Genomic DNA, 13,531 nt, shown 5'->3' on the forward strand with positions numbered 1-13,531 from the left:
CTATGAAATTAATTAAGTACTAAATACATACATATATATACAAATTGTTTGGTACAACCCCTTGTGATGTTTAATAAGGACTACCAGCAAACTCCCGGACGCTGTAGCAGACCTTATTTATTAAGATGGACTTATACTTAACACATTTTTTGAATGTTCCGATATCCTGTTCGGCATTCAAAGGGAGAGGGAGGTCATTAAAAAGTTTTACTGCATTGAAGTGGAAGTTTTTATGGAAAAAAGTGGTTGAGTGTCGTGGTACTGAAGATTGAAATTGTTGCGGAGAGGATAACTATGGATACTTGGAGAGCTATATGATGATTGGGTTTTCTTAATAAAATTATAGTTTCTAAAATGTAAACGAAAGGGAAAAGTTAGAACTTTATGTGATCTGAAGACTTATTTGCAGGATTGGCGACGGTAAAGCGAAAAAATAGTTCAGAGAGCCTTTTTTTAAGCTTGAATATGAACTGAGTCCTTTGGCTTTCACACCCCCAGACAGGTATAGCATATATCAGATAAGGATAAAAAAGTCCATAGTAGGCTGTCAAGAGAACCTCAGACAAAACGGTTAAAATAGGGTTTTCTCATTTTAGGCCCTCAAAACATAAAATTTCTCTCTAGACCATTTTGTAGAGCTTAAAAAATGCAGTTTAGTACCTTGAAGTGTTTTTGCATTGTTATAGGTGATGTCAGAGAAGATTCAAACAATTGTAAAATGAAATCCCCAATGTTATTCTTATGGAGAATAGGTAAACTGTTGTAGTTTACTAGTTTATAGATATATTTTGATAAAACTTGGCAAACTTATTGATTTTACAAAATCTATAACATTTCACAAATAAATCGGGCCTAAATCTGATCTGTTTAATGAAATACTTGAGGAAAAATCCAATGAGGCAAATGAATGAATGAGCAAATTTGCCAATTTTGTTTATTTCACACTAAGCTATCAACATTAAAATTAAAAAAAAACACACCTCAATGTCTTCCCCACAGCAGCAAACCTAAGTACTCACTAAAATTCTTGTTATTTAAATAGGAAATAAATCTGACAATTTTTAGAGAATATTTTAGTAGAAATCAAGACAGGTAAATGGAAATTCGCTTAGTCTGCAGGTTTGCTGTGGTGGAGTATTTTTTAAATTTTCTGTACGTCCAGAAATGGTCTGTAGCGTCAAAAAAAAATTAAGTTTAGAGCAAAAGTCAAAATACAATACACTAATATAAGGGTAGAAACAGACAGCGAAGTGAAGCATGGTGAAGCGAAGCAACATGATCAATCACATGTTATCAGGTTAGTGCGAACAGACAAAGCACAACTGAGAGCGAAGTGAACTTTAGTGGAACAAACTAGTTTTTCAAGCGCGATTTGGAGCGAAAACAGGTGGTGGTGACCATTACAGCGCATAGACATCGAACTACTTATTGTGTTTATGAAAACCCCGCTATATGGTAGAATGAATACAAGAACCACGACAACGACAACCGAGGGATCATTGACAAGATGTGGGATGAAATCCCCTTGGCTCTCAACACAACAAGTAAGTAAAGCCTACTGATTGCAAGCCACGATATGATCCCTGAATCCTTACCTTACTTTCTGTTGAAAGCGGTATGGGATTAGCAGACAATTTGTACTATAACAGTTAGAAATAAATTTTTAAAAATTCTATAGCTTAATTTTAGGATAACACTAGTTTATTTATTTGTTGTATATTTATTATTTTTTTCTGTATTAATTTATTATGCCTCGCCACTTGTAATCGCTGTATGTGTGCGATGTTATCGCTTCGCTCTTAAACGCTTCTCTTCGCGTCGCGTCGCTTCGCTGTCTGTCTGTTTCTACCCTAACAAGTGTTTAAGGTTTACAAAAGTGTTATACTATATATACAAAAATTATACCAAACACTTTATTACCTAACTAAATAAAATGAACATAGAATTTAGTTGAACAGTACGGTATTATAAAAGTGATTAATATAAGTAAAAAAAAAAATAAATAACAGAAACACTTGGAGATAGAGAAATATTTTTTGAGTGTAGTGCAATAGCCACCATACAGTAGAGTCTCGCTCATCCGGACTAATGTGGTAAACGTCCGGTCCGGATTACGAAAAATCTGGACTATCGAGAGTCGAGCAAAACAGTACCGTTTACAGCCGTTTTTACAATTTTGTTCCAGGTCCACAGTATTGATAGCCGGGCAAATGCAGTTCCACCAGTAATAATTTTTCACCGCCGTGTTATCTGAGTTTTTGAACATCCGAGGTAGCCTCGGTTAATCAGACTTCTACTGTACTGTGCCACTAAAAAAAATCACTACTGCCGGTCCGGATTAGCGGGAGTCTGGACAAGGCTGATCCGGATGAGCGAGAGTCTACTGTAGTTCGCCTACTTCTCAAGATGAAATGGCTAGTGGCCTCATACATTACTAGCATAATATAAGCTACAGCTTCTTTTAGCTTTAACAATAATGCAAGTCAATTCTTGCTATAAACTTTTAACAATTTATACTTGTTTCAAGTTGTGAACATTTTTTACACAAGTGGTTTTTCAGATTAAAATACTCACAGAATTAACAAGGACTTTATTCAATTAGAAGGCAAATTAAAAAAAAAACATTCTCTAGATTTGAACCATAAACTCCACTGATGAACAACAAGGTACTTGACATGATTTTAATATTATTTTAATAATTCCTGGTTCTGGAGAGGATAACCTTCTTAATCTTTTAAAAGAGTGTGGTCATCTCATAGTTTCAAAAGTAACCAAGATACTTTGGCTATTTTTTCAATCCTAATAATTTCTTAAATGTCTACACACCATATATTTAAACAACATTTATTACCTTTGACATAAAAAATTACTAGTTTTTTTTTACACAATAAATTGGATATACCCAATACAGTAGTACCAATGGGCTAAATTATAACCTAAAAAAAGATAAAAATATAAAATAATGGGTAAAAATAAACTTTCACCCTATAATTACACATCAACCTCAACCTACATGGAAACAGATCTGCTAGTCTATGACTAAGGAATCTGGGTATTGGTAGATAAAGTAACAAAATTTGATTAGTTATTTGTGTAACTAGTGCGCAAAGTGCATCTTTGCGCACTAGTTACACAACGCTCACGTTACACATTATATTTGTCCTACAGTTACTATAAAGCATATAAAAACATAGTCTTTCAAACACAAAATAAGACGTTTTAGGTTAGGTTAAATCTAAGCGTTGAGCGAAAATAGAATGTTAACTTGAAACAACAGGTTAGTTATTAAATCATAGTATGTATCAATAGTCAAAGCCTAGGAAACGCTGAACCAGCTGCTCGTAGTTGTAGTATTTCTAAGTGTTACTTATTTTTAGGTATACACGTATTACATGCATAATAAAAGCACACTGTTTTGTGTTGTTTGGTTGGAATACTGGAGTGTGGCAAAAGTAAGTGAATGCAGCAATTAATTAGTTATTTTGCGAGCTACTATAATCAGTGCAAGGAAGATATTTTAATCCTTCCTTGAAGATTTGGGGACTTTGTCTAACGAACTATACTACGTACTGCATAGTTTAATTCGTTGGCTGTCAGGTAACTATAGGACAAATAAATTTACATATAACTTGCATTATACAGGGTATATACAAACTCTCTGGAACGCTTTTGTATATTTGTTCCTTAGGTCAAAACAATGAAAAAACAGACATGCATAAAACCAGGCATTTCAGACCCATATTTGTGTGTTGTTTTTTCATTGTTTTGACCTAAGGAACAAATATACAAAAGCATTCAAGAGAGTTTGTATACACCCTGTATTTATGTTATTTTCTCATAATTTTTTAGGGCTACTGTCTTTGACTATTAATACAACTAGACAACAGAGTTCCGGTACCTCTCTTTCAGGAAGATAAAAATATTTACATAAATAGGTACAAATCTCATCAAATAGGTTATAGTTCCGACACCTCATTTTTTACAAATTGAGCACTGCAACTAGATATTCCATCCCCGTGTTAAAGTTGTCACCAGTTTTTAAATCTAAATCATCGTAGTTTATGTGAGTCAGATTTCGCTGATCCAAATTACTGATTTCTGTTGAATCTTTTTTACCAAGTCAATATTTGTGGAATGACTTATTGTGAGCTATAGCAATATCATGATCCATCAACTATGTCAGAAAAAATATAAGGTATAAGATAGAATTTTAGACACTAGCTCATCCTGTGACTTGCACAACTATTTCCTTTTTCAATAAAAAAACTGGCGACAGCTGCTGATCCATAAAAATAGCATGTCTACTTCGTTAATCCAATAAAATGCTACAATAAAACACACAACAAAAACAAAAAATAAAATTACAATAAAAAACACAATAAAATTACAAATTACAATAAAATTTTTATTTTGTACAATAAAATTAACATTCTTGTGTGGATTCCAATTTTACATACGGGGGAAATATTGAATTAAAACTTGTGTATAGCATGTAGCTAAATAATCATAATACCCGGTTATATACACAGATGCAGATATAATTAACTGGGTATTTTTAAATCCCTAATAATAATGCAAATGTATTATTAGAGAAAAAAATGCTTACTATGAAATTTATGTACAGTATTGGGCTACAGGTAAAGAAGGCTAACTAAAATCGAAAAATTTGAGTAACTAGCGCACCTGTTGCTTCAATTCAAGCAATTGCAACGTATTAAAGGCGTTATTCCAAAACGAATTAACAGTCATAATTTCCGATTACTTAAAAAGAGTCAACTCAAAGATGTAATCAATCACTCCACTCCAGTTATCAAAACTGTTAACAAACTCACTCTGAAAACGAACGCTCTTGTGTGTATCATGTGTTTACTATGAACAGCTGTTTTAGTACCGGTATGCAATTAATACAAATTATTCTGTTTAAGTAAACAAAATCTTTCCTTCATAAGAAATACATTGGAATTTTGATGGCCTGTGGATCAAACCCGACAACTTTTATTACAGGAATTGATTAAAGGGGTGTCTACACAAAAAATACTTAATTTTGAGACATCTTTTGTAAAAATCCGTCCACTATTAACGGAGGAGTAGTGTTTCGTAGAAATCGCCTTCACGTATTATATACAAGGATACCATAGATAAAACATACTCCCTTAGTAGATTTCCCATCCTTAAGGAACAGCTGAAGCCAATTTTACTGTCAGTTCTCTCCGATGTACTGTAGAGTCGTGTTTTATTTACAATTAGTTTTTTGCTATTTCAGTAATTTAAAATCTCATTTAACCAAATAAAACTATCTAATCATAAACAATAACTTGTCCACTAGCTATATAACCAAACAGTAAGGCACAAATCATGAAAAAACTAACCCTAAAATAATATAAACAAATTGTAAACAAAACATGACATCTACAGTACACCGAACTAACAATAACATTGGCTTCAGCTTTTTAATAAGGATGGGAAATCTACTAAGGGAGTATGTTTTATCTATGGTAATACCAATATAATGTGACAATATCAAACCATATAATTCTCTCCCGTCATGAAGCATAGGTAAAACGGATAGTATTCCATTACAGAGAAACACTACTGATTGCAGTCCATTTGTGTTTACTCCAACTTCACATTTTGGAACCGCATTCTCATAATTTTAAAGGCGGCTTCTATAAAATCGCCATCCAGAGCCCTGCCCAGAAGAGTCTTCCCATCTCGATGGACACAGTTTGTAAGCAATGGAAAAATCTTCATATCTTGTCTAACTTTAAGATATCCCTTTTTCATATCTTTAAAATGTTTGTCAATGGTTAACAAAAGTCCTTCTACTTCCCCATGGTTGTTTTGAGCTGCCATTTGACAAGGCGTTCTGTTTGACTTAGTGGAAATGTAATTGTACACAGCTCCATATTCCAAGAGTAGGCGACAACAATTCACATGGCCCGCCTTAGCTGCTTGATGGAGAGGTGTTTCTCCATTCCTGTTAAGTGAATTAACAGGAACTCCTCTTGTCAAAAACTCTTTGAGGATTGCTTCATTGCCTTTAGATGCGATAAAATGCACAGGATTACGTTGCTCTTTAGAAAAGAATTGTGCTTCTGCACCTTGTGAGAATGCTTTCAATACCATTTTGTGATTTTGGGCTTTAATACCATTTAGTAACATTTTTTGCTTTTGGACAGCACTTGCTACTTTGTTCGGGAACCCTGGCATACCTGGTTTCAGCCATTCAATTTCTAGAGTAAGATCAAAAGGATAGCTATACTTCCAAAACAGTTTCATAAGTGCCACATCTGTTTGTTCACCTGGTTGGTGTCTTGCAAGGAGAGGGTCGACTTCACTGTTATTAAGCATGAGGTATGTCAAAGCCCTATGACAGGGGTTGGCTCCTTCATTATCCTTGGCCATATAATCAGCTCCATGTTCTAAGCATAATTTTATCAGGTCCTTATCAAATGTTTCTGCTACAACGTGGAAGGTTGTGCCATAGTAATCATTATCAATGTAAACTCTACTGTTTATGTCAGAACCAGATGTTATGAGTATTTTTGCAACGCTTATATTTTTGTATTTCAAAGCCAATTGTAATGGTGTCAAGCCAAACTTCTGTTTGGCTTCAAGATTTGCACCTTCATTTATCAGTAATTCAACAATGCAATCCAAAGCAACTTTATTCTGTGGATTCTGTGGACTGTTAACAATTTCTGCCCGAGATGCTGAATGTAGTGGAATCTCCCCAGTAACAGGAACGACACTATTAACGTTGGCCTTTCTTTCTAGTAATAGTTGTGTTATCTTAAGCTTGCAAAAATTTGCTGCATAATGTAAAGGCGTCATAGGGCATCGTTCATTTCCGCTAATATGATGAATGTTGGCTCCAAAACCAAGGAGGAGCTTTACCATTTCAAAATCACCAGCGGAAATCGCATAAAACATCGGTGTGAATTTTTCCTCACATTCGCAGTCTACCTTTGCTCCATTTCGTATTAATAACTTGACGATGAGTGGATAGTTGTTTTGTACTGCATAATGTAGGGGGGTAAACCCTCTGTTATCAACTACGTTTGTATCAATTTCTAACGAGAGTAAATACCTAACAATATTAATATGATTATTATTTACAGCAGCATGTAAGGCAGATCTACCTGTATCTAAATAAACCCTATCATCAACAGGAAAACCAGCATCAATAAAGTCTTTTACTATGTCCATAGGACAATCTTCATTGTCTAGTGCAAAACCTAATGGCAGTTCATTTTTGAAGGGCAATTCTATATCACCCACCCCCGATTCTATAAGGTAATTTGCAATTTCATAATCTCCTTTTATCAATGCCAGACATAACGGATCAGGGATGGTTGAGGTAGATATTAAAATGGCATCCTCTTCCACTAAATGCTGACAAATATCATAGTGTCCAAGGGAAACAGCTGCTTGTAAAGGTGTCATGCTTTCCTTATAAACTTCTTTACTTTTCTTTATAACGTCTAGAACTTGTAGGGCCTCTTCTTTATCCAATGAAGTGTTTGATATTACTTTAACAAGCCGGGTTTTATCACATAACTCAAGCGCATTATGAAGGGCACCCCTGAAACAGAATAGTTTTTTAATTTACTACTTAGGATACATTGGAAGTTTAAAATGTTACCTTTGACGTACGAGATGCAGTATTATAAAAAAAAAATAGCTTAGGTACTACAGATAAAAATGTTGTTAATATGAAGTTGGTATAAAGAGCACCTCAAAACATTCCAGCATATGGGCTACCAGTAATCTAAAAAAAGCAGACCTGTTGAATACTTTAATCCAAATATGATATTAATGAAACTTGGTCATACGGCTTTGCAGTCTTAAGAGAGTTGTGCAACACTCATCGCCTGTGACCCAGCCTATGGCGAAAGTAAGAAGGGTGGAGGCATAGCCTTCTCTAGTACACAGAGGTGGCTATGGTGGAGGCATACGGTTCTCTAGTACACAGGGCCGCGGCGAGCGAAAACTGGCAACGTCACATCTGAGTCTTGGTGCGCGATCGTCTTACCATTACAGTGAATGGAGGAGTCACGCACCGACTTACTTATTCGTTCTTCTACTACCTATCATTAGTAGGGATATTGAACTTGTTACTACAACATGCTCAGATAGATGTGCTGCGCCTGGGTACAAGAGTAATTACGAAAGCTCAATTAAAACTGATAGATACATATAGTGCTTTAAGATTCCAAGTCATCCGCCGCGTTATCAACAGTGGCTTCCTGCTATTCCTCTGTCAGATTGGACACCTTCAAACAATTCTCGTGTTTGCGAGAAACATTTTCATGAAAATGAACTTTTTTGTAGAAAAATATAAGAATAAAGACAATGATTGGTGTAAATATAGACGCGAGAAGCGAGTTTTGGGTGAGAATCCCGTACCTAGACTATTTCCTAATTTTCCTTTGTATCTTAGTGACAAACTCTGCTGTTAAGTGAACAAAATAACTAGCACTTAAAAGAAATAAATTGTTGTTCCTTTTAAGTACTAGTCAAACATATGTACTACACTCAAGTTTAAATGTTGATTTGATAACAAAATTCATATCGTGGAAAGCCATATAAAGCCTACCTTCTGGAATCGTTTACAAAATGGTAAACGTTTTGCTTAGTAATTATTCAAAGAAAATAAATTTTTCAGTCAGCATGCCTTCAAACAAGAAAAGAAAACTTCAAATATTGTTGTAACTAACCATTGTTGTAACTTATATTGTGTACTAATATTGTTGTAACTTACTTAGGAATTTATGGTTCCTCAGGTAGGCTAAAACATGATATTCCTACAGTATTTCAAATGTAAAATAATTTTATTTGAACAAAATGTTAGGTTTAGATGTTATAGCCTCCAAAAATTCCATTGCAATTGCAATGGGAGTTTTATTTAAAATTATCAAATAACAAAGTAAATATGCAAAGTCCAGACATTTCCACATACATCGTACTTAAAATATGATAAATACAGCCAAATAAAAACATTATGTCTGTACTTTTAGTTTCATACATATTGTACTATGTAGTATTTTCAGTAAATAAATTAGCTACCTTGATTCTAATTGTCTATTTTACAATGTATCCTAAAATCCACTGTCATTTACATAACTACTTTTATTCATTAATACAGAGCGGCGAAAACAGCAATACTCTAATTGATGTTTAATAGCCTAGCATGTGTGCCGGACCCAGGCGTGATTGAGACGTTGCCAGTTCGAAAGTCGCAGCCTTGTGTATAGAGGTGGCTATGGTGGAGGGCAAGCTCAACATTTGAGAATATTACCAAGTTATGGCTGGATCAGAATCATTCTTAGAAGAAAATCTATTTTCAACTAGACTGTATCAGATATATTTGGATTAAAAAACCCATGAAAATGATGGATTTTTATAAAATTTTAAAACTAAGAGCCAAGGTTAATGCGAACATTATATAATGTCAAAATTAAGAGTTTTTTATTTTTGGGATGAGTGCAGGGATGTTTGTGGTGTTAAAAAAATTTACCTACAAATTATTTTTCTCGCCTATGTGCATGTTTTTTTCCTCTTTTTTACCTTTGCTATCTAATGAAACAAATCTAAAGATAATCTTTACTCTTATAGGCTACTATATCAGCTCACTCCTTGCTTTGCTGGAATTTTCTCCACGCACGGGTTAAAAAACTTAAACGAATTGTTTCATTCTATGCGTAACAGTTGTTGTGGAAACTATACAAATATGACTAATGTTTATGTGCTATTAGAGTGGTTTTCTACCACCCATTATTTAACTGTTGTGAATTTAGAATGTCTAACAGACTCTGCTTAGCAATTTTGTGGTTATAAGACACTGATTAGTTGCCTGACATTTGTGTAGGCTGGACACATCAACATTAGCCAAGAATGTGAACAATGTGTTCTAAAATACAGTCTTGAAAAGTCCCGGAACGGTGTAATATTTTTTACCAATATAAATAAAGTAATGAGACTTGGTATATCAATAATAGCCATAATGTATACTCTTTTAAGCTATTATCACTTTTTTATCCCTTAACCCCTTCGCTTAAACTTATTTTTACACCTAACTGGGCCAAAAAAATGAATTATTTCTGTGTAATTTTACACAATTTACAATATTTTTACCTGCACTCAGAATTTTGTATTTGTATATCAAATACTGTTATTTTTCTAATCAGAATTGAATTTAGATTAAAAAAACAAACATTTTATTGGTTACAAGTATTTTTATTATTTTTTTATACCATATAATACAAAAATTTTAAAATTTTTTTTATTTTTGCCTTTTTTAAAAAAATTTTGACTATAAAAGTTAAAAATATCTTACTGTTCTGCCTTAAAATACTGATTGACATGTTGTAGACTCAAAAAGATATCAAGCAAAGTTCAACTTAGTATGATATGTCTTGAAACATTCGGGTAGGTGAAGCGCAACAAGGCACATTTCGCACTCCCACCGACTGTCACTACGCTTCCCTTGTGCACTACAAACTTTACAGCGTCTTGATGGGTTTTGCTTTACTTCATTAGGTGGGATTTGTCTTGGGAAATGACCCCAAGAAGCTGCTTGAAGCCGTAGAGGGGTTTCAGATGTTGATGGCCGCCCTCTTCGTTTGTAGGCCGGTAGTTGTCTGGTCTGGAACACTTGCTCCGTAAATTTACTTTTGAATTCAGCAAATCCAATCTTCTTCTGGGTGATTTTTTTAAAAACAACATAAGAGTTGAAGAGAGCTATGTCCAAAATGTAAAAAAAAATCTTCTTATACCCTTTAGCATATCTCCTCATCGTAGGAAAAGAAGCGAGCTGTTGGTCTTCTCGGTCGATACCGCCCATCGAGCTGTTGTAATAGAGGATGGGTTCAGGCTTGGTAATCACCTCACCGCTGACTCTGTCTCTCTTTCCAGTTGTTTTTTTGTCTCCCTTACTGTGGAAAGTAGACAAGACACACACTTCTTTCTTGTCCTGCCATCTAAGGGCTATCATGTCGTGGCTAAACGCAACTTCATACTCACCGACATCAAGTTTTCCACTTTTGAAGCTGTCAGGCATATTTGTCCTCCAAGAGTTCACCGTGCCGATCACATTGAAACCAATATGTTTCAATCTATAGTAGAGGAGAGGTGAGGAATACCAGTAGTCAATTGTGAGGGTATGACCATTACCGGAACATTCCTTGACCATTTCAATGACTATGGCCTCGCTCACCAAAAGTTTATCATCCTCAGCAGTGTCTCCACCCCCTTCTTCCACTGTTTCGCCTTGTTTCACTTCAGCACCGGTGTATATTTTAAATTTTGTACAGTATCCACTGCTTGACTCACAACATTTGTAAAATTTGATTCCGAACCTGGCTCTTTTCTTGGGGTTGAATTGCACATACCCCAAACTCCCACGAAATTTCATCAAGCTTTCATCTACTGCAATGTTTTCATCGGCCAAATATAACCGTGAAAACTTTTGATTCATGTAATCAATGACATACCTCAGTTTCCACAGTTTGTCATTCTGCGGCTTATTTTTATTATCACAAATATGGAACATTGTTGATAAGAGCAAAAACCTACGAAAAGGCATAACTTTTCGAAAAAACGGAGTCTCAGTAGTAGCAGTAGGGGCCCAATACGATTGAATGGTCCTTTTCTTCACAAGTGACATCAAAACACATAGACTGTAAAAACATGCCATTTCATCAGGAGTTGTTTCAAACCATTCAGAGAGTAACTGTTTAACTTTACCACTTGCATTATTTTTTTCAATTGTCTCTTCGGCGTATTTGTTCGTTTCTGTAGAAACATGTTGCCAAAAATCATCCTCGACAAACGCGTTGAATACTTCAACTTCAGATGGAGAAGGACCTAAATTTCTTGCTAAGCTTGCCCTGACACCAGGACAGCCTGTAAAAGGTATTTTGAAAATACTATTGTCTTCTATGGTGTTGGTCCATTTCCAACCTTGTTTTTTCTTTTTCTTAGCTGTTTTAGGTTGGCCCTTAGACCGTTTAGTAGGCTTAGGTAGCACTAAACTAGGATTTTTTCCTTTAGGCCTACCTCGTTTACTTCCCCTTCCCCTTGATCTACCAATAGTTGCACCTCTACTATATTCAGGTACTTGACAAGGAATGGTTTCAATAAAACTAGGGTCATCAGCCTCAGCCTCCTCACTGGGTGTAGGAGATAGTGCAGGTGCAATTACCCTACCTCGGTAAATTTTTTCCATAAATCCAACAGGGTTTTCATCATCAGAACTTTGCTGTTCATAGGACACAGGACTAGGCCTATAAGGCACATTTTGAGGGGACATAGGTCGGGCATAACTACAGGAGGGCTGGTCATGCAAACAATCATTATTTACAGGCTTAGGCCTAACATGCAGGTCATGCAAACAATCACTATTTATAAAAGGCCTAGGGCTAGCATGCTCTGTCACACCATTATCAGCTAAATCTTGAGGTTCACAGTCAGCAATACTTATACTATTGCATGCTTCACTTACGTGTTCATTGTTTATTTCTAATAATTCATCATCACTCTCAAGCCTTTCTTCAAATAAATAACAATCACTGTCTGAGTCACTGTCACATTCAATTAGTTTAGCAATTTCACTTTCGTCCAATTCCCTTCCATACTCATCAACAAATAAAAAGTTACTCATCTTATTTATTTTATAAAACAACTATTTGCAAACGAAAAATAGAATTCAACATAATATAAATACTGTTGTGAAATGACGATGTAAACATAAACAAACAAGGCAGACAGCTGCCAAGACAACGTTCCCAACGTCAGCTGGTAAATCGTAATTTTCAATTGATTGTTTTTGCCGATTGGGCAGGCCGTGGACGACGAAAATACAACCAAATGAAAGCCTGAAGCTTGCAGAACAAGAAGCATATGCGATCTGTTGGATTTTTTGGGAACTAACTCGGCAAATATTGGTTTTAATGGCGGACGGCGATTCGCCGTCGCTTCACACAATGGCTCGCGGGAGCACGACGGCGAATCGCCGTCGCTTTAAGCAAAGGGGTTAAGGAGGACGGCCCATGAGGAGTCAAGCAAAATTCTTAAATAGCAGCATATATATGTCGAGTTTGGTATCAAATTAAAGGTCTTATTTACTAAAACACAATGTCACAAACTCGAACTCAAACAGAGTAAAAAATTACAGCTGTTCAAAGAATCCTTGAATTTGCAATGCTCATTATTATACTGTGGGACGCCCGCTAGAAGTCGAAAAAATTCATAAACGTAAACGTAGGTCAAGTTTGGTTTTAAATTAAAGGTCTAAATTAGTAGAATAGTACAATTCCGATCAAATTTGTGCTCAAAATAACAGCTGGGTAAAAATGGCAGATTCAAGAAATAATTTGAACGGTTGCCATTTTTCACTTGGTTTGCCGTTTGAGTCCGGGTTTGCGGCAATGTATTTTACTAAATATGACCTTTACTTTAATACCAATCTCAACCTATTTATGCTGCTATTTAAGAATTTTGTCTGACTCCTTAAGCCATCCCCCTTAAG

At 35.3% G+C, this 13,531-nt stretch overlaps 1 protein-coding gene across 2 annotated transcripts in view; it reads right to left on the reverse strand.

Annotated features, from left to right (window-relative positions):
* Window positions 1–1,891: 1,891 nt before the first annotated feature.
* Window positions 1,892–13,531, reverse strand: part of LOC128986928 (ankyrin-1-like) — a 38,714-nt gene continuing 27,074 nt past the window's right edge. For both annotated transcript variants that reach the window (XM_054407545.1, XM_054407544.1), the window contains exon 2: window positions 1,892–7,585. In XM_054407545.1, coding sequence (XP_054263520.1) covers window positions 5,614–7,446 — 1,833 coding nt within the window. In that variant the 5' untranslated portion in view covers window positions 7,447–7,585 and the 3' untranslated portion in view covers window positions 1,892–5,613. The remainder of the gene's footprint in view (window positions 7,586–13,531) is intronic.

This window comes from Macrosteles quadrilineatus, unplaced genomic scaffold (assembly GCF_028750875.1).
Source record: "Macrosteles quadrilineatus isolate MER2022 unplaced genomic scaffold, UCM_ALF_1.0 Scaffold_2__2_contigs__length_208266976, whole genome shotgun sequence".
Classification (NCBI taxonomy): Eukaryota; Metazoa; Arthropoda; class Insecta; order Hemiptera; family Cicadellidae; genus Macrosteles; species Macrosteles quadrilineatus.